The sequence below is a fragment of the Podarcis vaucheri genome, assembly GCF_965113315.1.
Source record: "Podarcis vaucheri genome assembly, chromosome: 13".
Classification (NCBI taxonomy): Eukaryota; Metazoa; Chordata; class Lepidosauria; order Squamata; family Lacertidae; genus Podarcis; species Podarcis vaucheri.
This window is the reverse complement of record NC_138751.1, coordinates 16,961,448-16,986,651: the sequence shown is the minus strand read 5'-3', so window position 1 is coordinate 16,986,651 and position 25,204 is coordinate 16,961,448. Positions and strand designations below refer to the sequence as shown.

General features: G+C 46.3%; 3 protein-coding genes across 3 annotated transcripts in view; 2 read left to right on the top strand and 1 right to left on the bottom strand.

Annotated features, from left to right (window-relative positions):
• Positions 1-1,074: 1,074 nt before the first annotated feature.
• On the top strand, positions 1,075-6,495 carry DCTPP1 (dCTP pyrophosphatase 1). The gene is made up of 5 exons (XM_082195527.1): positions 1,075-1,221; positions 2,131-2,430; positions 2,875-2,996; positions 3,341-3,451; positions 5,075-6,495. Exons 2-5 carry the CDS (start codon positions 2,143-2,145, stop codon positions 5,448-5,450), a joined length of 897 nt encoding a protein of 298 aa, XP_082051653.1. The 5' UTR covers positions 1,075-1,221; positions 2,131-2,142; the 3' UTR covers positions 5,451-6,495.
• Positions 6,496-9,765: 3,270 nt separating this feature from the next.
• On the bottom strand, positions 9,766-17,081 carry SEPTIN1 (septin 1). The gene is made up of 11 exons (XM_082195595.1): positions 16,860-17,081; positions 16,632-16,722; positions 14,682-14,768; positions 14,453-14,576; positions 13,304-13,438; positions 12,497-12,614; positions 11,930-12,031; positions 11,735-11,834; positions 11,476-11,641; positions 10,362-10,446; positions 9,766-10,171 (listed from the first exon to the last, which is right to left on the bottom strand). Exons 1-11 carry the CDS (start codon positions 16,860-16,862, stop codon positions 10,091-10,093), a joined length of 1,092 nt encoding a protein of 363 aa, XP_082051721.1. The 5' UTR covers positions 16,863-17,081; the 3' UTR covers positions 9,766-10,090.
• Positions 17,082-19,356: 2,275 nt separating this feature from the next.
• Positions 19,357-25,204, top strand: part of ITGAL (integrin subunit alpha L) — a 50,427-nt gene continuing 44,579 nt past the window's right edge. The window contains exon 1 of the mRNA XM_082195901.1: positions 19,357-19,700. Coding sequence (XP_082052027.1) covers positions 19,640-19,700 — 61 coding nt within the window. The 5' untranslated portion in view covers positions 19,357-19,639. The remainder of the gene's footprint in view (positions 19,701-25,204) is intronic.

The window sequence follows — 25,204 nt, the reverse complement described above, 5'->3', positions numbered from 1 at the left end:
TGATAGGTGCATCATTGTCATCATCCGTGCCGGATTTACGTATAAGCTAAACAAGCAATAGTTTAGGGCTCCACTCTATTGGGGGGCCCCAAAAAATTTAAAGGGAAAAAAATCTGGATGTACAGATATCCAAAATATAAGATAAAAAACAAATAAAATAAAACCCACATATAGCAACAGTATTTTGTGTTGTGTAGCCTCCTATGATGTAAGTAATGGGCCCCCCCTGCTAGCCTTCTCCCTAAAATATCACTGGTTTGCTCATTTCTCTCTCTTTCTTCTTAATTGTATTTCAGTTCAACAATTACTATGACAAAATACATATTTTGTTATGTGCAAATGGCTTTAGATATCTATTAGGTCCATAAATTACCATATATTCAACACAAAAAACAGCAACAATTTGTTGTTGACCAAGGACAGCTGGACATATAAAGGGCCCCATTACCTTCAGTTGCTTAGGGCCTCATCAAACCTAAATCCGGCCCTGGTCATCATCCGTGCTCCCTGTAAAAATCCAGACAGCTCACATGAACTGTGCAGAAAAACCCTCCCAACTGGAAGCCCCCTAAATTGCTGGAACTTCTATTTTTCTAGGGCTAAGGCCAGCGCAACAACCCTTAAAATGAAAACGCAGATTTGAGAGGAGAATGCGCAAGAAAGGACCAGCTGCAAGTTTTATGGATTCTTGCATCTTTCCTGACTGGGGAATCCGCTCCTTTCACGCAGTTTCCTCCCATATATATATGCCTGCATTCGTGCACAATATTGAACCTATTACATTTCTTATATTTATATTATTTGCTTATTTAGTATTAGTTTATGATATTTTATGATATTGTTGTGGCCGATATATAGCAGATATATATATATAAAGCCAGTCCGGATGTTTCTTTTCCTGCAACTCCTTGAGCCGGCCGCTTCTTTGCATATTTATGACTCTTTATCCCGGCGCCTCTTCCTTCTATACTCGCTATTTGTTGCCTTTCCTCCGATTGGGCGCGACCCTCGGCTCTTTTTGATTGGTTGCGGTATTCCTCTCGCCTTCCACCAGCCACCTTTGATTGGGCCGCAAGTGCGTTCGTCATACCCTTTGTACCCTACCAGAGCCCAGCTCAGTGGCGATGGTGGGTTGGCTTCCCTGCGCTGAACCCGGGAAAACGCGCGTGGCTTGTTAGAAGGGGTCGGATCCTGCCTGCTCTGCTGTCCTTTGGAGCCCAGGTAGGCTCTGTATGTTGCTTTGCTTTCGTTGAGAGCCGGGCATTAGAGTTGCAGAGAATACACTGAGGTAGGTGTGTGTGTGTGTGTGTGTGTGTGTACACCGGGGGGGGGGTTCTTAAGGGCGGGGGAAAGAGCCTTCTGCACATGCTCAAGTGATGTGCGCTCACTTCTATTTTTTCAGGGGGTGAGCCGTGCTACTGAAAGCAGACTTTATGCAGCTCAGCACTGGAGAGTATTGGCTTAGAAAAAAATTATCATTCTGGGTGGGGGACACACACAGATGTGATGCATCTACAACTCCCTATGTGCCTGCAGCAGAGAAGCCAGAGAGTCTTGTGTAGGTGGAATAAGTTTGAAGCACGTGACTTCTCCCAAAGCATCCTGGGAAGTGTAGTTTGTTAAGGGTGCGTGGAATTGTTGCTTGGCGAGGATTAAGCTACAAGTTCCCTGGACTCTTTGGAGGGAAGTGTTTTACATGTACAGTGCATAATGCAGCCAGAGATTTAGCCAACTGTGAAGACCCATTGAAATGAATAGACCTAACTGACTGAGGTCCATTAATTTCATTGGGTCTACTCTGAATATAACTTGGGTGGATACAAACTGCAGACAGTGTTCACATGTTGGAAAAGGCACGGGAGTTGCCATTCTCAGAGTTCCCTGTGAAGAGGGGTTGGTCTTTAAACTACCCTGGAAATTGTAACCCTTGGAGGGGAATAGGGGTCTCCTAACAACTCTCAGCACCCTTAACAAACTACAGCTCCCATAATTCTTTGGGGGAAGCCATGACTTCTTAAAGTGGTATCACAAGGCTTTAAATGGTGTGAAAGAAGCTTTGGCTAAATTCTTTATCCTTTGCTGCTAACAACCACTTTGTTCAGCAAGCTTCTCTCCCCACATCTCTTTCAGGCCTGGTCAATCATGGCATCATCAAAGAGGGCTGCCAGTGAGGGAAAGTATTGCAGAGACTGGGAGGAAGAGGAGGATTTGAAGGTCTGGCTTTGCCCTGTGGCAGGAGACAATGGCAAAGCAGCCTGCAGGTTCTGCAAGGGTACGATGCCTGCTGGCTACTCTGACCTTCGGCTGCACATGGCCACGGCTGAGCATCAGAAGCATTTGCCTCCAGGCTGTTCTGTGCCTTCGTCTGATGATGGGCTTGGTGGCCTGAAGAATTCTGGTACGGGAGCCACCATGCCCAGGAGGACACAGGTAACAAACGGGAGATGTCCTATGAGTGGGTTGTGTTTCTGTGTGAGTTGTAATTCCAGAGTTTCTGGAAGCATATCCAGAATATCTTATCGGTATTGTGTATATATGTACCTCCAGAATATCCTGTGGATAGAAATATCCTATGGGTATGCATAGAAGTATATATGTACAGTATAGCATATTCTATTATTACTATTATTACTATTACTATTATTATCTATTAATATTAATATATATATATGTTATTTAGCCTATGCTTTTGGGGGACAAGTGGGGCTTTTGGCCAGCAGGGAATAGATTAGTGCTTGACTTAAAATAGCTGCCAGGTTTAGCTCGCAACTCCCAATCTCAACAATTTTAAACTGCCAAAAGCAAACTGATGAAAAAAATCCTTACTAGTTGGTTGGAATGAAGGCGCACAGTTACCGTGACTTCCTTCGCCAGGCATTGCTCCCATCGGCCAGTTCACCAAAGGCAAAAGAGGAAGAAATGGATGAGGCGTTGGTGAGGAATGGAAATTCAGCAGAGGTGTTTCAGTTCAGCGCTGAGCCTACCTTGGAAGACATGTGAGACACCTTCCTTTCTCTCTTCCCACCTCACAGGCCCCACATTTATGGTTGATTATAACTTCACCCTCTCCTTCTTCCCACCCCCAAATCTGGACCAATATACAGGGGTCATTGGTGCCATTTGGGACTGGTAGGGCAGAAGGCGGGGAGACTAACAGTAGGTGGCGCCAGAGCCACTGTAGGTGGAGCCATCCCAACTGGTTGTAAGTAAAGAGGCAGGCAAATGGAGACTAGCCAAGAGCAAGTCTGAAGCTGCTGTGGCAGTGCCTCCTTTGCCCTAATGGACCAGCCTCTGCTGAACACAGCATCAGCCTCTCTTCACCTCTCTGTCTCTCCCACAGCCGAAGACTCCAGTCTGGTTTCACAGCCGAGCGTGGCTGGGGGAAGTACCACAGGCCTCGGAATCTGCTGCTTGCCCTCGTCGGGGAGGTTGGGGAGCTGGCGGAGCTCTTGTGAGTACGGGTGATGAGATTGCAGAGTAGGCCTCCCTCCACGGGCAGTATTTTGGGGAGGGAGGGGAAGGGAAGGGAAGGAGAGGATCTAGGCCTAAAGGTGCTTTCATAGAATCAGAAGGGTCCTTGGCGATCATCTGATCCAGCTTTTGCCAAGCTGGTGCCCTCCAGAGGTTGCTGGACTACAACTCCCATCAACTGGCCCCACCTCCTGAGGTAGTCTGTTCCACTGTCAAACAGCTCTTACTGTCAGAAAGTTCTTCCTGATGTTTAGTCAGAATATTTCTTGTAACTCGAATCTGTTGGTTCGAGGCCTGTCCTCCAGAGCAGGAGAGAACCAATTTGCTCCGTCTTCCATGGGACAGCCCTGGAGATATTTGAAGATGGCTATCATATCTCCTCAGTCTCAGTGGAACGGTTTCCCTCTGGAGGTTGTGGACTCTCCTTCCTTGGAGGTTTTTAAGCAGAGGTTGCACGGCCCTCTGTCATGGACGCTTTAGCTGAGATCCCTGCATTGAAGGGGGTTGGACTGGATCACCCTCCGGGTCTCTTCCAACCCTACAGTTCTATGATTCTTTTCCAGGCTAAACATACCCAGCTTCTTCAACTGTTCCTCAAAAGGCTTGGTTTCCAAACCCTTGATTGTCCTCTGCACACGTTCCAGATTGTCAGTATCATTCTTAAGTGGCAGTGCCCAGAACTGGGCACTCAGGGTAACACTTCATGCATCTGAGGGAGTGGTCTGCAGTTGACGAAAGCTTACGCCACAATAAAGTTGTTAGCCTTTAAGATGGTGGCAGAGTGGACCCCTTTTCAGCCCTAGAGGCGCATTCCCCTTTCCCGGAGACAAAAGTGGGCAGAACAATCAGTCTAAAGGAATTTACCCTCCTTCCGTTGGGCCTGTAAGACAGAGCTATTCCGCCTTTAATTTGAATTCAGCCTGATCTTTTATTTCCCTTCTCTTCCCTCCCCCTCCCCTTTTATGAACATCACCCGCTCTGAGACCCCACAGCTAATTCTCCCCTGGCCTCCTCGCTAGCCAGTTTTAAACTGACTGCACAGAAACCCATTCCTTCAGCCCAAGTAAGACCAATTCAGCCGGCTAGCCCTGGGGATTATCTAATGCTTATTTCCCCTAAATTGATTTTTGATTTTTATTGTTATTCATGTTTTTATACTGTATTTTATGCTGCTTTTATAATTAAGTGTTTTAAATTTTGTTGTTAGCCGCCCTGAGCCCGGTTTTTGAACTGGGAAGGGCAGGGTATAAATAAAAATTTATTATTATTATTATTAAATTTTATATTCGTAAGGTAGGTTAATGTCTACCCGCATCTCTCTCTGCCCTTCAAGAGGCATGGTTGGTGTTCAATTTGAGCCAGGCAAAACCTCTCAAGGAGGCTGGGGGAAGAGGGTGAGGCCTAAGCAGAGTTCCAAGAGCATGGCAGAGATGCCTAGTGGGTGCAGTCAGCCCTCAGGTGCCTCTCTCCTGCTTTAAGGTGTCCCAAGAGCCTTTGTTGGCTTTGCTGCAACAAACCACCACGACTTCCCTTTGGAAGCTTCGAATCCCTTCTTAGCTCCTTCCCCTCCTCACTCCATCGTTTCTCCCCTGTTGCCCTTTAGCCAGTGGCGGGAAGAAGCCCCCGAAGGCCTCCCGGGCTGGACGGCGCCCGAGCGCGAAGCCCTCTCCGACGAGCTCAGCGATGTCCTCATCTACCTGGTGGCTCTGGCGGACAAGTGCCGCGTGGACCTTCCCTCGGCCGCCCTCCGCAAGATAGAGAAGAACCGCCTCAAATACCCAGCTGAGCGAGTTTATGGATCGTCCAAGAAATACACCGAATACGAGAAACAACAGGACGGTGCTGCTGTTTCTTCCGGAGCAGCGAGGGGAGAAAACTTTTGTGTGGCTTTGGGAGCCTCCCGTCCTCCGGACACAAGCTGTGGGGACTCAAATGGCGCTGGGGCTTCAGGGCTCAGGCAGGGCAGCGCCTCAAAGTAGTCCTCTACTTTGTCGTAGTCTTTTGTGAGAGGAGTCTAGAAAGCGCTAATGCAAAGGGAGCGATGTGGGGAGGGAAGGGTGCCGCCATTATTTCCTCCCTCCTTTTACATTTTTGAAGGTTTAGATGATGCTCACTCCATTGAGGAAGGGAGCCCTATCTGGCAGGGGAATTGAAAGTGACTAGTCTGTGGGGGAAGGCCCTTCGCTCTACGCAGGCATTATGACTTTACCTCAGATGTGAAACGGACAAGGGCCTTCTACACACTTGGCCTCCTGACTACGGCCCAGTTAGATGCCTCCATCTTAGTTTTTGTTTTTTAAGAAAAGAAGCCGTGGGAAGCTGCCTGTTTGAACTGACAAATGGGAGGTTAGGGCTGCTTTGCATCTGGATTTTTCCTCAAGCTTTTCCCCCACTGTCCATTGGTGTGTGTGGAAGAGATGCATTCCCCCCCATGGGTGTAAGGGCAGCTCGAAAAGCCCCTTTAAGCAGGGAAATGGTTGGAGCGGGGACCCTCGCCAGGGTCCTTCCTCTGCTCAAACTGGCAGTCTACTGTGGCTGTTTTCATTTTAATACGTACACGGCCTTCAGCTCCTGAGAGACTATATCGTTTTCAGGCTGCGTCGTCGTACATCCAATCAACAACCATATTGGCTTTCTTGGTTACAGCATTACATTGAGAGCTTAAGAGTTACAAGTTTTCTATTCTGGAAAAAATGACTTGTTTTAGTATTGTCTCCTTGAGGCCTCATCCGCTACCCAGTTTTTCAGCTATCCACATGACCTCATGGCCCACGTTTCAAATAATAGTGCAGCACTTTTGTTGCTGAGTACTTTGTCACAGTTAAATTTGTCTGGAGAAATAATCTGAATCAAGTGGAAGTGAAAATAGGAATCCGTAGAGGAGCATCTGTTTGATGACAGGCTTCTTTGGAGATACATATTTTGTGCTTGATAGTTTGTGGAAAAGTAGATGCATATAAATGATTTGGAGATCTGTTAGGAAGCCAGTCTTCAGCCTTGTAAAATACATTTTATTTCCATTGAGCAGTCAGTCATTGTGTCTTATTGAAAGATACTAAAACAGTCAGTGGACAATGGTGGGGCGAGGGGGCGGGTTGGAGAAAGAAGGTAGGTGTGTGTGTGTGTGTGTGTGTGTGTGTGTGTATATATATATATATATATATATATATATATATATATATATGCAGGTTTTGGTGTCTTCGGGTGTCTTCCCGTGTAAGAGTCGGGGTGTCTGTGCGACGTTTCGACGAGGTCTCACTCGTCATCTTCAGGCTGGTGCTTTCGGCTTCTTGTTACTGGAACAGAGCAGAATCTGGTATTTGAGTTCCTATAAATACTGTTGAGGGGTGTGGTGTATAGCCTCCAACGTTCTGGGCAGAGAGGAAGTTCCTAGATTAGTGTGCCTTTTCTTCTTTTGTTCCTTAATTACTTGAGGGATATCTTGAGTGATTTCATGAGTGATATTCTGAATACCACTGGGTGGGTCATTAAGTGTAGATTAGTTGCTAAAGCTTTCGTGTCTTGACCTCTTGAGCTTGTGAAGAGTTTTTCTGAGAAGATGGCTGTGCTGCATTTAGTTGTGCTCTGGCTTGGCTTCGTGTATAGGGGCGAGCTGTGATTTTGTGCCCTGTGCCCGCCAGATCTGTGTAGGGATTGCAGGGGGGTGCAGCATCCGGAGGTGCCACTATAGTTTGGCTACTGGATGGAGTCTGTAATATGTCTGTGGAGAGGGTCTGGGTTTGGGTCTGGTGTGGTTGATTGGTGACGGCGTTCTGTGTGCCTCTGGTTCTGGTGTCGGTTTTTGTGGGGAGGGCTAATTTCCAGATGTCTGGCAGGCGGGACGTGTCGTCACGCTTGTTCATGTTGTGAGGGTGTTTCTCTATCTCGATGGCTTCCATGATTATTCTCTTGTGGTGATGTTCCATGTTAAAGAGCAATTTGGAATCTGCAAAATTAATTTCGTGTCCTGTTTCTTTCATGTGTTGGAAAAGAGAGGAAGTTTTTTCTTCTTTTTTGACGGCATTCTTGTGTTCTGCGATACGTGCATTTATTCGTCTGTTTGTTTGTCCAATGTACGTGGCTGGGCAGACTTTGCAGGGTATTTCATAGACCCCTTGGTTTTCCAGCTGGATTTTGTCTTTTGGGTTTCTGAGGATATTGGCTATTTTTTGGTTGGTGCAGAAGGCTGTTTTGATATTGTGTTTATGGAGGATTTTGCTAATTTTGTCTGTAGTGCCCTTGATATAAGGAAGGAGGGCCATGCCATTGTTTTCTTCTGTGTCTTGGTTTTTGGGGGGTGTTTCTTTTTGGATTAGCTTCGTAACCTTGTTTTTCTGGTATCCATTGGCGATTAACACATTTGAGAGATTCTGTAACTCAGTTGTCAAGTGGTCTTTGTCAGCCAGGCGTTTGGTTCTGGAGATGAGAGTCTTGGCTACGGAGTTTATTTGTGCAGGGTGGTGGTGTGATTGTGCATGTAAGTAGCGGTTGTGTAGATTAGTTGCTAAAGCTTTCGTGTCTTGACCTCTTGAGCTTGTGAAGAGTTTTTCTGAGAAGATGGCTGTGCTGCATTTAGTTGTGCTCTGGCTTGGCTTCGTGTATAGGGGCGAGCTGTGATTTTGTGCCCTGTGCCCGCCAGATCTGTGTAGGGATTGCAGGGGGGTGCAGCATCCGGAGGTGCCACTATAGTTTGGCTACTGGATGGAGTCTGTAATATGTCTGTGGAGAGGGTCTGGGTTTGGGTCTGGTGTGGTTGATTGGTGACGGCGTTCTGTGTGCCTCTGGTTCTGGTGTCGGTTTTTGTGGGGAGGGCTAATTTCCAGATGTCTGGCAGGCGGGACGTGTCGTCACGCTTGTTCATGTTGTGAGGGTGTTTCTCTATCTCGATGGCTTCCATGATTATTCTCTTGTGGTGATGTTCCATGTTAAAGAGCAATTTGGAATCTGCAAAATTAATTTCGTGTCCTGTTTCTTTCATGTGTTGGAAAAGAGAGGAAGTTTTTTCTTCTTTTTTGACGGCATTCTTGTGTTCTGCGATACGTGCATTTATTCGTCTGTTTGTTTGTCCAATGTACGTGGCTGGGCAGACTTTGCAGGGTATTTCATAGACCCCTTGGTTTTCCAGCTGGATTTTGTCTTTTGGGTTTCTGAGGATATTGGCTATTTTTTGGTTGGTGCAGAAGGCTGTTTTGATATTGTGTTTATGGAGGATTTTGCTAATTTTGTCTGTAGTGCCCTTGATATAAGGAAGGAGGGCCATGCCATTGTTTTCTTCTGTGTCTTGGTTTTTGGGGGGTGTTTCTTTTTGGATTAGCTTCGTAACCTTGTTTTTCTGGTATCCATTGGCGATTAACACATTTGAGAGATTCTGTAACTCAGTTGTCAAGTGGTCTTTGTCAGCCAGGCGTTTGGTTCTGGAGATGAGAGTCTTGGCTACGGAGTTTATTTGTGCAGGGTGGTGGTGTGATTGTGCATGTAAGTAGCGGTTGTGTAGATTAGTTGCTAAAGCTTTCGTGTCTTGACCTCTTGAGCTTGTGAAGAGTTTTTCTGAGAAGATGGCTGTGCTGCATTTAGTTGTGCTCTGGCTTGGCTTCGTGTATAGGGGCGAGCTGTGATTTTGTGCCCTGTGCCCGCCAGATCTGTGTAGGGATTGCAGGGGGGTGCAGCATCCGGAGGTGCCACTATAGTTTGGCTACTGGATGGAGTCTGTAATATGTCTGTGGAGAGGGTCTGGGTTTGGGTCTGGTGTGGTTGATTGGTGACGGCGTTCTGTGTGCCTCTGGTTCTGGTGTCGGTTTTTGTGGGGAGGGCTAATTTCCAGATGTCTGGCAGGCGGGACGTGTCGTCACGCTTGTTCATGTTGTGAGGGTGTTTCTCTATCTCGATGGCTTCCATGATTATTCTCTTGTGGTGATGTTCCATGTTAAAGAGCAATTTGGAATTAAGGAACAAAATTTGTAAAAGAGCAATTTGTAATTAAGGAACAAAAGAAGAAAAGGCACACTAATCTAGGAACTTCCTCTCTGCCCAGAACGTTGGAGGCTATACACCACACCCCTCAACAGTATTTATAGGAACTCAAATACCAGATTCTGCTCTGTTCCAGTAACAAGAAGCCGAAAGCACCAGCCTGAAGATGACGAGTGAGACCTCGTCGAAACGTCGCCCAGACACCCCGACTCTTACACGGGAAGACACCCGAAGACACCAAAACCTGCATTCCTGTACCCGTGAAAATCTACGAAAGCAAATATATATATATATATTTACACACATACACACACACACACACACATATATATGATAGACAAGTTATCCAGTGTGATAATTTCTTAAGCCAGGTTTGGGGAACCTGTGGCCCTCTGCATATTGTGGGGACTCCAACTCCCATCAGCCTCAACTAGCATGGGCAAAGATCAGGGATGTTGGGAGTTGTAGTCCAGTAACATCTGGAGGTCCACAGGGGTTTTCTCTCTCAAATACATAGCATACCCACCAACACTTAACTCTTCCATTTCCATTACCAGTGTGGCCCCTTGCTTTGGCCACATAGAAGCAGAATTAAGTCTCTTTCCATCGGGATTCTCATAGCACGGTGGGAAAGGAGCTCTGCTGCCTTTCAGAGGTTGTCACACTGCTCCCCTTTGCTCTGCAGCATCTGTGCCTGCATCTTCTGCAGCATTTCCTGCATCCGACGGAGCTGGACCAAGAGAGAGAGAGAGATGCTCAAGTTGCACTTGCCTTTGGGGTGGACCCACCTTTTTTGTATCGCTTGCCAAGTGCTAAGATGCAGCTGCTGAGGGACTCCGATCCAACATCGGACAGGGTCAGCAACTGCTCACTCCAAAGGAGAACACAAACACAAAGCCTTAAAACATGCAAAGACTCACCTCCTCGTCTTTCTCGCGAATTAATTTCTCCGTCTCGGCCAGAGGCAGGAGTGGCAGCTCAGTGGCACTTTGACGTGACAGTTTCCTAAGGAGGCGAAAGAGAGTTGGTGATAGAGCACGGGAAGATCCTGGCTCCTGCTTGTACATTAGCTCTGGGGGAAGGCTGTAGCCCAGGGGTAGAGCACACCTGCCTTGCATGTGGAAGGTCCCGGGTTCAATCCCCGGCGTCTCCAGGTAAAGCTGGCGGAGAACCCTGTCTGAAACTCTGGAAAGCTGCTCCCAGGCAGTGTAGACCAGCGTTCTTCAACCTGGGGTGCCCAGTCATAGACAACAATTCCCATCAGCCCTGACCACTGGCTAAGCTGACTGGGAGCGATGGGAGTTGCAGTCCAACAATATCTGGGGACCCCAGGCTGAAGAACAATGGGTGCAGGGCATTGCTGGGCTAGACGGACAAATGGCCGGACTCTGCGCAAGGGAGCTTGCTATGTTCACTGGATCATACCAATAAAGCAGTGCAGCACAGCGGCAAAGAGTGAGTGTAGCATGGCAGGAAGATAATGGGTGTAAGGCAGGATTCCCGGTTAACTATGAACAAACAGCAAGCTAGTGTATGCAGCACATTCCGCCCTGCCTGCAAGCAGGGAGTGGGCTACATATGTACCCCTACCTGAAGCGTAACTAACACGTCCCCTCGCAGCTCTTTCCCCCAGTCCTTAAGCCAGGATGTGGGGAACCTTTGGCCCTCCAAATGTTGCTGAACTAAGACTCCCATCAAGCCTAGCAAGGGAGGACCTGGGATGACGGGAGCTGTAGTTCAGCAACATCTGGATGGGCAAAGGTTCCCCACATCTGCCTTAAAAGCAATTTGTTAAATTGCCAGTAGGGAGTTAAGGAACTGGGAACTGCCAACTTACTCCTTGGTATTTGCTGGATAAAACTTCGTCTTTTTAAAGGATATATGAGTGTGGAGTGTGCGCAGTTCCGTTTTATGATCATTTTCTTGTCTTAAATTAACCAGACTCCCTCCAGCCTCTTCGTTCATCTCACAACCGAGCCCTCTGCCCTGGCCTGTCCAAATCCTCTTCCCTTACAGAAAACAGAATCTGCTTACGCGCGGCTGCTGCGGTCTCGTGCCCCAGGTCTGGTCAGACTCTGAATGCACTGCGCGCGGTAGTTTTCGTAATGGACTTCGTGGGTCACATCCTTTAAGTCCTGCATATGGGTTTGAATCAGCATGTTCCGAAGTTTGAGGAAGTCGCAGTGAGCCGCATTTTCCACTAGGGGGTGGGGTGGGGGGAAATAGGAAGTCGAGATCAGTAACTTCCTTTGACACAGCGCCCTCTGCTGAGTGCCCTCTTAATGCAACTTACCTTCCACTGTCCCCCAAGGATATTGCCGTCCCCGGAACACTTTGTCCTTCAGCTCCTTGACCACCTGACTGGATCCAATTACAGCAAAGGGGATGCTTTGCTGCAGGAAGAACGCCAATGAGGCCTATTATTGCTCCACCTTTTCCATCCCACCTGACACTTCTCCCCCACAGAGGGAAGACCAGAGTTCCTCACCTTCATCTCCGCATCCTGAGCTTTGAACTCTTCGTCTTCATCCGAGTCACAGTCAGGAAACTCGTAGATATTGATCCCATTTTCCTCTAACTCCTGCCGGATCTGTATGTCCAAAGGAATCAAAATGTGGAGCTAAAATAGCCATGAAATGTAGCTGTGCAGAGGACAGGACTAGCAGTGGGGTGTGTGAAGAAATTGGCTCCAGAGGTGCAGGTATTGCAATGAGATTTCCTGTAGAGAGTACTGGAGGCTCCATATCCTTACAGTGAGGTGTTTACTTCAGACAAGTGAGCTACTTGCTGCATTCATCTGTTCCAACCCAGCATATATGAGTTTCCCCTGCAACGCCCCTTTCAGACGCCTCCCACAGGAACATCGGGGGCTGCCCCACATGGTGCCAGGCCATTGGTCCATCCAGCTCAGTATCGTCTACATTGATTGACAGAGACTCTCCAGGGTTTCAGGTAGGGAGTCTACCTGGAGAGGCTGGGGATTGAACCTGGGACCTTTTGCATGCAAAGCAGATGCTCTTCCAGCTGAGCTACGGTGGCCCTCCCCCTTTCTCACCTTCTCTTTCTTGTGTTTCACCTCTGTTGGAGTCAAGCTGTCCGCCTTTCCAATCACCGGCACAATATTGACTTTGTCGTGGATGGCTCGGAGGAATACAATGTCCAGGGGGCGGAGCCTGTGGTAGAGTGGCGGGATCAAAATCCTTGACCCCTGTTTCCAGAGCCCCTAGCAGTTCTGCCTCCTACCCCCACTAACCCCTGGAGTCTCGAAGCTGGGCTTGTTTGCACAATTTGTGTTGAACTGTGATTGCCCCCTCTCGCCATTCATTTCATTTTTTAATAAAAAAATGAAAAAACAATCAGGATTCCAGTCCACTTAAGATCTGGCTGCCAGGTTTGTGCTGATAAGCTGGGCCGTCAGCAGTAAAGGAAGTTGGCACATGCTCAGTGGCACTTTATTATGCTGCCGCTCATCCAAGAAGAAGAAGAAGGAGGAGGAGGAGAAGAAGAGGAAGAGTTTGGATTTGATATCCCGCTTTATCACTACCCAAAGGAGTCTCAAAGTGGCTAACATTCTCTTTTCACTTCCTGCCCCACAACAAACACTCTGTGAGGTGAGTGGGGCTGAGAGACTTCAAAGAAGTATGACTGGCCCAAGGTCACCCAGCAGCTGCATGTGGAGGAGCGGAGATGCGAACCCGGTTCCCCAGATTACGAGTCTACTGCTCTTAACTACACCACACTGGCTCTCAGCAATGAACTAGGTGCTGGAAATAAAAACCATGGAGAGCTGCTATCCTTTCAAGCACTGAAAGACATGATCCTGACTCCCTATGGCCACACCCTAAAGCTCCACACATCTTACCCGTGTCCAAAGGGTGACAGGACATAGAGACAGCAGTGGACACGCCCATCCTGAATGTTCTTGCGGTCCAAGCCGCTCTCATCTCGAAAGTACTGCTCAAACTGGGAATCAATGTAGTGGGCAATTGGCTTCCAGCTGCAGTAGAAACCAGGTAGAAGAAAGGGGGATGAGGTGGTGAGAAGGCCCTGTTGCTAGTCAGAATTATACACACACACCCCACCAAATCCTAGTTTCCTTAGCTACATTTACGTAATGAGGGGGACTACAGCCTGGATTGGTCTTTAAAGGCCAGGAGGAAGATCAGCTACTTCCACATAGACACATATCACTTGCCTGTTGTCCGAGGGAATGTCATAGGGCATCAAAGTTCTATCTGAGACATAGCAACAAACCATGGTTTCCTGTGGCGTGTGAGCTATAGTTTGTCCACCAAGCCAGGATCTTAAGCCCAGTTTGGTTGGCATCACGTATGAATCCGAAAGCTATGGTTTGGCCCATTGCTTCGCTCTCAAAGGCCACTGCTTACAAGAGAATCTGGGGGTTCTCAAGATAAGGCGAGGAAGAAAGTAGGGGCGCACACTGTTATTTGCTTGTAACATCTGAAAAGGTTAACGTAAACCATGGTTTGAGGTCTCAGTGCAAACCAACCGTCTGTGGTGCTCGCTCTATAGTGAAAACCAGTTATTGGAATAGGGTGGGCAATCCTTTTTTTTGGTCAACGGCCACATGTCCTCCAGGATAATCTTGCCAAAGGATTATATACAAGAAGTGGGCGGGACCTGTCTTTTCTCTTCCTCGCTGCCCTCCTCTTATTTCTCTTTCATATACTGCTTTCCCTCCTCCGGCCACTTGCCCACTTCTGCACTAGATGTTATAACTGGGTGCTGAACATGCATGTATGAACTCTTTCCTCATCCCCCATCCTTTGGGCTTTCAAAAGTAGACAACATATGCTTTCTTCACTTTACTCTCAAAGACCCAATAAATACTGGCTTTCAGCACCCCTAAATTTGGACCCACTTCCCACCCATGAATCCTTGATTTCCCCAGATCTGGGTCCCAGATCCCACCTTTCCTGCTATAGCACCTTATTCACCCCTGTGCTGCTTCAGAACTGGGGCACAGGAATACATCCAGCTGGCCTCTTACCACTCAGTGTTGTCCACCGCATCTCCAAATCCTGGGGTATCGATCACCGTCAATTTCACTTTCACTCCCCTTTCTTCAATGTCTACTGCATGCTTGACAATTTCCAAAGTCTGGGGTATCCTGCCTGTGACATGGGGGAGGCAGGGCAGTAATAGCACTGGGGTCACACTCTCAGCTCTCCCCACCCCATCCAAAAACATTGCAGACTGGAGCTGCCAGCAGTCCTTACCTTGTGCATCCGGAAGTATCCGGTCTTTATATAGATCTGTCAAGAAGAGGCTATTGACAAGAGTGGATTTTCCCAGTCCAGATTCTCCTATTGGATGAATGAACATGAAGGTATCAGCTGATGATCCTTGAACTTGGAGGAACTTGATTAAGACAGGAATAAGCCTGAGAGACTAGTTTTCTGGTTTTCAGGTCTGGAGATGATTGAGGGATTTTATTTCTATGAATTCCGATGCAAACCTGACCTCAATGGATGCCTGATGTACTGATCATCTTTCAGTTATGTCTCCAAATTTTGCAATACAGTCCTTGGCTCAAAAATGCACCAACTTGAAAATGCATATTTTTAAAAAAATAAGACAGTTTAGAAATGCTTACAGTGAGATAAAGTACAAATTTACTTATCATTTAAGCAAATCATACGGGTGTTGTTGTTTTTTCTAAATGTAGATTAATGCAGCAGTGGTACAAAAACGAATTTATGAATAAACATAGTAATTTAACACGGTCTGGAAACAGACTGGTCTGTCCAGCCCTAGTCAGGATTCTGATTTCTGTCCCTACCTCTGGAAGCAGAATATATCCTAGTGCAGGCTTCCTCAACCTCAGCCCTCCAGATGTTTTGAGACTACAGTTCCCAGCATCCTTGACTACTGGTCCTTCTAGCTAGGGATCATTGGAGTTGTAGCCCAAAAACATCTGGAGGGCCGAGGTTGAGGAAGCCTGTCCTAATGGGTTCGAGGAGCAGGCCTGAGAGACTCGCCTCTCCTATGACACTAAGAAGTGGATGTGTCTCAAGATACATTCTAGTGTGGCTTGGAACAAAAGGCAGCCAAATTGCCCACTGATCAGTCGCCATCAGTGCTTTGACCAGGGAGTTGGGCACCTTTTTTCAGGGCAATCGCTTCTGGTCACACTTTCAGGGTCCACTAGGCAATGGTGGACAGGCCAGAGACAAAAGTGGGCCGAGCCATTCATGTGAATGCTACCACTGTATAGTCGGTTAGCTTTCTACACAACCACACTCACCCATTCTTCTCTATCCAGACAGCCAAAAGGCTCGATCACAGGTCAAAGCAATGGCAGACCTTGGGCTTTAAAATTTCAGCAGCGCCACCAAAAGGAGGAGGAGTATCAGGAAGAATGGATGAAATTTAAAGACTATTTAGCTAAATATGTTAAGATAACTTAATTGGAAAAGCTTGCAAATAATAGATAGGCTTAGGATTTAAATATGTAAGGATAAGACTTAAGATGTTTAAAGCTAAATTAGAAAGAATGAAAGATGTTAAGCGATCAAGTTAATTTTTTGAGAAAATCGATTTTGGAAAACTGTTAAAATGATATATAATGAAATTCAACCAAGGGGATTTGAGGAAGTCACTTAATAATGTTACCAAGATTTAAACAGGATGTATGTATGTATGTATGTTTGTATGTTTGTTTGTTTTGATTTTTTGAAAATTAATTTTAAAAAAAACTTCAGCAGCGCCTTGTGCGACGCCAAATTTCAGTGCCCTCCCCCCCCAACTCGCCTGCCGTTGTTTGTCATTGTTGCAGAGCACCCTGCAGCACCCTCTCAGCTTGGCACCCAGTGTGGGGGAACCAGTTGTGCTCCCCTAAATCCACCTTTGGTCAAATAAAAAGAATGTGTGGTGTTCAAAGCCCAGTCAGGGACGGGAAGGAGAGGGTTGTGCCCTAGAGAGTGCCCTGAGGACCAGGCAAAGAGGTCTGAATGGCTGCACTTGCTGCGCAAGCCAGAGTCTCTTCCACAACCTGGTCTGAACCATGCAAAATCCAACACTAAAGGGCACCTCTTCATTTTGCACGACAAAACAGCAGGTCTGCAATAGCATGGAAAGGAAAGAGAGCCGCAGGGAGTGTGTCTGGGTGCATTCAGGGGTGTTGGAGCTGGTGAGGATGGAGAAAGTGGGTCTTCTCAACACGTTACCTGCAACCATCAGAGTGAAATCGAACCCCTTCTTTACGGACTTTCTGTGGACTTGGGTGGGCAGAGTTGCAAATCCAACGTAATCTTTGTCCTGAGGCAGACAAGAAAGATATCGTCAGGAGGAGGCGTCCCACTGTCTGGTCCTTCCAAGGTGTTCAGAGAGAGACCCAAAAGAAAACAACTCAAAGGAATAAAGGCAAAAGAGAGTCCCTCTTACGGGTTTCTTACCATAATTGGTCTCTAGTTGTAAGGAGGAGACGCTGCAGGGGTGTCAGTGTGCACCTTGTTGGCTCAGACACCAACTTCCTGTGGCAGTGAAACAGGAAGCCAGATCTGCACCCGTATCAGAGCATCGTCATCTCCCATTGGCTGGCCTATTTTCGTTTCCCTCCTTTCCTTCCACCTGTGGGTAGCACACATTTCAAGTTAAAATATCACTGCTTGGAAGGTTGTGTGGGAGCTGACTGACACACTGCCTTTTCCTCAGCTCTTATGCTCATGGGACAAGTTTGTAAATGGTGACTGAGGTCACTTCTCGCCCCCTTGCTGCAACCCATTTCCTCACAAAAAAACAGTGCTCAAGGGGGCTTATGAAACAAGCACACACAGAAGAGAGGCTTTGGGTACATTCACATTGCCACTTACTCTGCATTCAATGCGCTCCCTGTGCCGGTTTTTTAAGTTGCATTCGCATGCCGTTTAGCCACAAGCCGTAACAGACCTGTAGTTTCTTGGCAAATACTGCTGTTGGGGGCGTTTTCCCCTCTAACCAGGTTCAGTCCAACTAGAAAACTTAAGCCACATTCACTTTGTACTTAAAAATGGTGTGGACATTTGAGACAGGCATCACACATGCGCAGACGAGCATACATGCACAGGTGACAACTTCACGAAGAAGAAATAAAATCATTATTGTAATCATAATCAAATCAAGAGAACACATTTTTGTGTGGATGAGGAGAGTTAGACCTAATACAGTGGTACCTCAGGTTACATACTCTTCAGCTTACATATGCTTCAGGTTACAGACTCCGCTAGCCCAGAAATATTACCTCAGGTTAAGAACTTTGCTTCAGGATGAGAACAGAAATCGTGCTCCGGCAGCGCGGCAGCAGCAGGAGGCCCCATTAGCTAAAGTGGTGCTTCAGGTTAAGAACGGACTTCCGGAACGAATTAAGTACTTAACCCAAGGTACCACTGTATAAAGGAGATTACCCAGTGAAAGCAAGCTCACACCTCTCTAATTACCTCACACTTTAGCTAATGGAGGCCCCATTAGCTAAAGTGGTGCTTCAGGTTAAGAACAGTTTCAGGTTAAGTACGGACCTCCGGAACGAATTAAGTACTTAACCCGAGGTACCACTGTATTGCAAACTGCTCCAAAAACTATTTTGGCTAAAGCAGCAGGGCATACGTACTATACACAAACCACTCTCATCAGCCTATGCATGGACGTGTAGCCAGGAATTTTGTTTGGGGGGGGCAGCCAAAGTTGTTTAGCTTTTAGGAAATCATCCCATGAAGACGACGTTACGAGGGGCAGCCTTCTGCTGGGAGAGGCAGGCTTTGGCTGGGGGGTTAGAACCTCAGATAATTGAGTAATTTCAGTGCTTTTCAATAATATTTGTGGATATTATTGCCCTCTGCCCAGCTACACCCATAAGCCCCTGCCAGGGATGTAAACTTACCAGTGGCTTTGGCAGGTGAGTGGGGCTGCCTTGACATGAGGCAAAGGAGCAAGTGAGTTGGTGGGGTTTTCTTGAGGGAGGGGCACCAGTCCGCTATCCTCCATGCCTATTGCTTGAGACAATTGCAAGCCTGTTTCCTTGTTTTGAAATTTTCGCAGAAGAATAGTGAACACAAAGAAAACTTGGAGTACAGTTCATCAAACACAGATAGCATCATAAAAGTACACACACAGTTTGTTCACAAAGTTGATCTCTCCATAGTGAAACTTGCGGCTGTGATAAAGATACTGATTTTGTTTATATACTCAAGAATCAAAGACCATATACGCAGAAATTTGTATTTCTTACTTTGCCCTTTTAGCACTCTGCTGTGCTGAGTCAAACGTTCAGATAACATTATTTCCTTTACTCGAGTAAACCATGACTGCAAAGACCCTGACCCGTTTGTTACCTGATCGCAATTCCCATAAGTTCTTATTTCCCCCTAATGTGTTTTATTTTTGTTTTTTAACACATTATGGCCACAGAGGCTGCACTCAACCTTAGAAGACTTTTATAGGAGGAGGAACTTTCAACCCTGTCCCCCTCTGGCAGTTTTTCTGCTGAAAAGTCTTCCACCCACAACCACATTGCCTTTTCCTCCACTCACTCTTACATGTATTTTTGAAACAAATTGCCAACTTCCGTTTCCCCCATGCGCTCTCTCTCTCTCTCTCTCTCTCTCACACACACACACACACACACACACACACACACACAGCAGTGTGTAGCGCTGTTGTAAGACTTGTCTCTGTAGATGATTTGTCATTCAGGAAGCATCTATAGCCTTGAAATGAACATTAAACGTTTGGGAGTTCTTTGCTCAAGTCCATGATGCCTATCTGGCCAGTCTTACAGGTCCATTCATAGTGTGATCAAATGCCAAAGTCACAGCAGTGTGTGTGTGTGTGTGTGTGTGTGTGTGTGTAGTTGCATTGGTGTAACTCCTTCCCTCATTGCGCAGGTGCCACCCCTCGCGCATATGCATATTCAGAGTCTTTCATCACCCACGTTTCCTCTCCTGCCCACACCATACCCTTTGCTTTTTGTACCACGTGGGGGAGCGAAAGTAGCAGTACGGTTTTGAGATTTGGAAGCTTAAGAGTCTCCCCTCTTCCCCACTCTCCTTCATCTTCTGCCGTAGCCGCTTGCTCCTCTTGAATCTGTCTCTTGGCTTGATCAAACTATTCATCTGGTGCCTTCCTGCCAGTCATGTCCTCCAGAAAATAAGCTCTTGAACCATTTAAGCCACTGCTGCTGCCGCCGCTGCCACCACCCAGGATGCCTGGCCTACACCTTCCAGTCTACTTTCTGACACTGCTGATCAGCTTGGCTCTTCAAGGTAGGTCAGAATTGATTCAAGCGGAATTCTGTCTTGACTGAGACTGGAGAGAAAGTCTGCTGGCACAGATACCATGTTTAGGTAGGATGGGCAGATTGGACCTTTGCAGGCTTGGGAATTGCTGGGGTGAACTGCTTGCTGCATGTTGCGTGTGTGTGTGAGAGAGTTTTTTTGGAGAGTTCCAGGGCATGGTGTGTAGTTACATGAGGCTGATACCTTGGTAAAGCTAAGCAGGTTTAGCTCTGGTCAGGGCCTGAATGGGAGACCGCCTAGGAACCACATGGGCATTGCTCTGGGTTCCTTGACAGAAGAAAGGCAGGATGTGAATGTATGAGAAGAAATAAAAAGGAGGCACAAAGGTTTTAAAGGAGACAGGTGATCTAGTGCTTCATCAGGCTTGCTCAGGGGCAGAGTTCACGCTTTGCTTCCAGATCCAATCTCTGGCATCTTTGGGAAGGACTTGGGGAGACACCTGTCTGAAATTCTGGAGCTCTGCTGCTAATCCATGTTAAGCTACAGGCAGTTAATTTGTAGTCCTGCTAGGACTGCAGTGCCCCTTGGCCCAGGCGCCTTGGTCAATAATGAGGGTGGATGATGGAAATTTAGACCAAGGGCCTCCGGAGAGCTACAGGCTCCCTGCCCCTGAGGTACTGACAGTACTAAGCTAGATGGCCTAATAGTCTTGATTTCCTAGTTCCTCCTTCTGCTAACCGAATTAGCAGCCAACTTTAATAATTGTGCAAGTTACAGATTTGCCAGAATGTCCATTGAGACTTCCTGCTTTCAGCGGTATCTGTTTCTTGACAGTATGCATTTGGAGAGGCTGGGTTTTTTCTGGAGTTACTTGTTCCCTGAGGTTTGCTTCCACTTACTTTCAGAGGTGTGGAGAACCCCCAGATGGGGTTACTGCGTGTTCCCATCCTACTCTGATCTGTAGCAGAGCTGTCAATTTCTGGCAAGGGCCGGGGGGACGGCTGGGAATTGTATCTCAGTGAAGGGTCTCTTAACAACTTTGAGCACTCTTAACAAATTACAGTTCCCAGGATTCTTTGGAGGAAGCCATGACTGTTACAGTGCTACAAACAGGCTTTAAATGCATGGAGTGAATATCAGAAGGATACTCTGTGTCCATTATTCAAAAATACCTTTACTGTCCTTTCTACATTTGAACATATACAGAATTTTGTTATCATTGGTCTTATTTGGATATATTTTTTTGGACAAATGGATGGCTTATATTAATATGTATGCTTAAATTAGATTTGCTGGATTATTCTTATTATTGTGAGCCAACATTCTTACTCTCGTCTTTCTGTTACATTTGGAACTTTTTGTTTCATTTTTTAAAAGATCTACACAATGTCAAAACGCACGTTTAACATCACATGCAGTTTGGCCCGAAGAGCGTTTCAGTGAGAAATGCAAGTTCAGATCCCAGCTGTGCAACGAAGCTCCGGCCAATTCACTCACCCCGCCATCTAGATGCTCTCATCTCATGGATGTTGAAAAAAATTGTGTGCTGCTTTTCTTTATAAACTCTGGGCGCTTAAGGAGAAAAGTTAAAAGACAAAATGTAAAACATAGCTTCATCTTAAAGGTAAAGGTAAAGGGACCCCTGACCATTAGGTCCAGTCGTGGCCGACTCTGGGGTTGCCGTGCTCATCTCACTTTATTGGCCAAGGGAGCTGGCGTACAGCTTCCGGGTCATGTGGCCAGCATGACTAAGCTGCTTCTGGTGAACCAGAGCAGCTCATGGAAACGCCGTTTACCTTCCCGCTGGAATGGTACCTATTTATCTACTTGTACTTGAGGTGCTTTCAAACTGCTAGGTTGGCAGGAGCAGGGACTGAGCAACGGGAGCTCACCCTGTCGCAGGGATTTGAACCGCCGACCTTCTGAACGGCAAGTCCTAGGCTCTGTGGCTTAACCCACAGCGCCACCCATGTCCCTTAGCCACATCTTACAAAACCACAAAATGAGAGAATGATACATGTCCAAAATGCAAAACAACAACAGCGACAGCAGTGAGCGATTGAATGATAACCAGGAAAACAGCCAAAGCAACCCTGTGGAAATAGGGTTAATGTTTTGGTAAAACCAAGGTTTGGCCTCGCGACTAAGATCATCTTCATTTATATCACACCACAACAACACACCAACACACACAATACCCTACACTATCCCCTAGCTGTCTTCATTGCCATCATCACATCATCTTTCATAGAAATACAGTGGTACCTTGGTTCTCAAACTTAATCCGTTCTGGAAGTTCGTTCCAAAACCAAAGCGCTCCAAAACCAAGGCACGCTTTCCCATAGAAAGTAATGCAGAATGGATTAATCCGTTCCAGACTTTTAAAAACAACCCCTAAAATATCAATTTAAATGAATTTTACTATCTAACGAGACCATTGAAAATGAAAGCAATAAATAATGTACAGTGGTACCTCGGGTTACATACGCTTCAGGTTACAGACTCCACTAACCCAGAAATAATACCTCGGATTAAGAACTTTGCTTCAGGATAAGAACAGAAATCGTGCTCCGGCAGCGCAGCGGCAGCAGGAGGCCCCATTAGCTAAAGTGGTGCTTCAGGTTAAGAACAGTTTCAGGTTAAGAACGGACCTCCGGAACAAATTAAGTACTTAACCCGAGGTACCACTGTACTGCAGTCACACAATCAATCTCCTTCTTTGGAGGTCTTTAAGCAGAGGCTTGACAACCATATGTCAGGAGTGCTCTGATGGTGTTTCCTGCTTGGCAGGGGGTTGGGCTCGATGGCCCTTGTGGTCTCTTCCAACTCTATGATTCTATGATTCAATCAATCAATCAATCAATCAATCAATCAGTAGCTGAACTGAGTTCCACACAGTCACACACAAAAAAGAGCCACAAAAACAGAAAATAAGTAGCAAAAGCAGACAGACATCAGCGTAACACTCAAAATGTAATTGTGGCACTCAAATCGGAAGTGTGGCACTCAAAACGGGGCACATTCGGCTTCTGAAAAATGTTCGCAAACCGGAACACTTACTTCCAGGTTTGCAGTGTTTGGGTTGCAAGTTGTTTGAGTACCAATGCGTTTGATAACCAAGGTATAGGAAACTCTCCAGGCTTCCAGGCAGAGGCTTCTCCCGGCCCTACCGGGAGATGCCAGGAATCGAACCTGGCAACATCTGCATGCCAAGCAAATGCCCTGCCACTGGCCTGCAGTCATTTTTCAGCTGTCCCTACTCCACTTCTGCTTCTTCAGCAAGAGTGTGAGAACCACTCTCACAGCAGTATTGGTGGTGGCGGTAACAAAGCCGCAAGCCTACTTTCAGGCAAACCAGTGTGGGTCTTAAAAGCCTGGGCTGCTGCCACAGGGAGGAAGTCGGCTGAACGCACATCAAGTCATTCTGTCGGTATCTTGGTGTGATCTGCCACTGTCAGCAGCTTAAGAGCTGCCAGATACTTTACAGGTGCTGCTGTTGTGTTGGCAACAGCCCAGAGCACAGGAATGTTGCCTGCAAAACTTGTCAACAGTGTTTTGGAGAGGCAGAGAGAGAGAGAGAGAGAGATATTAATCTGCTTCTGCCTTTCTTCTTTTTCCCCAATTATGTTTTATTAAGTTTCAACATTTTTAACATGTACAATCAAAACACAATTTTGTCTTTTATTTTATTTTTGCACCCCGTTTTCCATGTTGTTTCTCTCCTTCTGCTGCACCCTGTCTTCTATTAAATCATAACGATATTATAATCTAATTACTTCTGTTTCTCATAGCTCAAATCCTGTTTGCGAGTTCACCGTACTATAAATTTAAACTGACTGGTCACTGCTTCACCATCTCCCAGCAAGGTTGGAGAAATTCGATTCAGTTCACATTTAAAACCGAACCTATCAGATTCTCACATTCCAGAACAGTAGGAGAACTGAAACGCATCTATCCTTCACAGTGCACACCTCTCTGGGTGTTGTGATGCGCTTCTCCAAGCAAACGTTTACAAAAATGCATATATTAGGAGAAAGCGTGCGTACAAATTAAGACGTTTGTGAAAATAACATGCAAAAATGCATAATATTGTGGGGAATTGTGTCCATAAATGAGTGCATTAGTCACAACTGCAAAAAACCAAAAACACTGATTCTGAGAAGAAAGCCGTATTAAAATGCAGGTGAATTTTCATAGGAATTTTTTAAAAAGTAGATTGCTGCAAAATGTGGAGAACTGAATTTCTGACTAGAAAAATGAGAAACTTCAGAGGAACAAAACTGAGAGATCCGTCCATTCCAACCTCTCACCCAGAATCTCCCTGGTTAAGAAGAATGGCTTCCAGCTGACTCAAGTCACGCGTGTGCACCCCCCCCGCTCCTGTGCTTCTAACAGTTTATTGTGCAAAAGAGCCACAAGCAGAGTGCTTGCTTGCCACACAGAAGGTCCCACCAGCCTTGATATATGGAGGAACTGGCAGTCAAAAGTTTGAATTATGGAGATAAAACATTTTCAGTTAGTGTAGTGGTTCTCAGAAAAGTTTCTCTGGGCCACACTTCAGAATAAAAATGTGCTCGTGCTGCACCAAATTTTTCTTTGATAAGAAATACACTGGAAAACAGCTCCCGACAGTGCTTGATTTATAACACACGACACAACTACTTTATAATATAATCACAGGACATCCATAAAGTATAAAACAAGGCAGCTATGTAAGAACGTGAATCTTCCCCCAAATTTAATTTTACAGAAGCCTTATGTACCTTAAGCATGTATAGAAACTGAATGAGAGGTGTGAGCTTGCTTTTGCCAGGAAATTTCATTTATATTTGGTCTAATTTGAGACAAGCAAACTTTCATCTCATCAATTCAAAGAAGCTTCACTTTTCTGACCTTTCATATTGGGCAAAATTGAAAAACCCTGTTGACAACAATATGTTGTGGAAAAGTTTAGAAGAATAGCCAGTGCTCTTGAAGGGAGACATGGATGCTGTTTCTGTTGTTGTTGTTGTTGTTGTTGTTGTTGTTGTTGTTGTGTGTATACACACAAGCTATGCTATACTGTACTATACTGTACTATACTATACTGTACTGTACTGTACTGAAATCTTTAAATGTTTATTGAATCTTCTTGCCACACTTGCCATCCTCTCCTTCCACACCAAGTGTGGCCCACCACACCCTCTGAGAACCATTTTGCGGCTGTTTGTACATCAGGGTGTCATCATTAAAGGCAGAGGCAGCTACAGCGACCACTTGAGAAGCTGGCAACCCTCAGGGTGTGAGAACTCAGGGGTACGCCCTTCATCTGTGGCTGGGGAGAAAGAAGGGGTCAGAATGAGGAAATGTTGCAACTAGCCCTCTTACCAGAATGGTGTGTGTGTGTGTGTGTGTGTGTGTGTGTGTGTGTGTGTAGATTTGCATAAACACCATACATTTAAAGCACATGACTCCACCCCCCATAATAATCCTGGGGACCATCATTTGCCTCTTGCAGCCCTACACTTCCCAGAACGCTTAACAAACTGCAG

Excerpts from the sequence above, each read along its gene's own strand:
- DCTPP1 (XM_082195527.1), top strand. The coding sequence starts at position 2,143 with ATGGCATCATCAAAGAGGGCTGCCAGTGAGGGAAAGTATTGCAGAGAC. Across the intron at positions 2,431-2,874 it reads CCATGCCCAGGAGGACACAG|GCATTGCTCCCATCGGCCAG; the intron begins GTAACAAACGGG and ends TTCCTTCGCCAG. Across the intron at positions 3,452-5,074 it reads GGGGAGCTGGCGGAGCTCTT|CCAGTGGCGGGAAGAAGCCC; the intron begins GTGAGTACGGGT and ends GTTGCCCTTTAG.
- SEPTIN1 (XM_082195595.1), bottom strand. Across the intron at positions 13,439-14,452 it reads GCGGTGGACAACACTGAGTG|CTGGAAGCCAATTGCCCACT; the intron begins GTAAGAGGCCAG and ends TTTCTACTGCAG. Across the intron at positions 11,642-11,734 it reads TCCTTGGGGGACAGTGGAAG|TGGAAAATGCGGCTCACTGC; the intron begins GTAAGTTGCATT and ends CCCACCCCCTAG.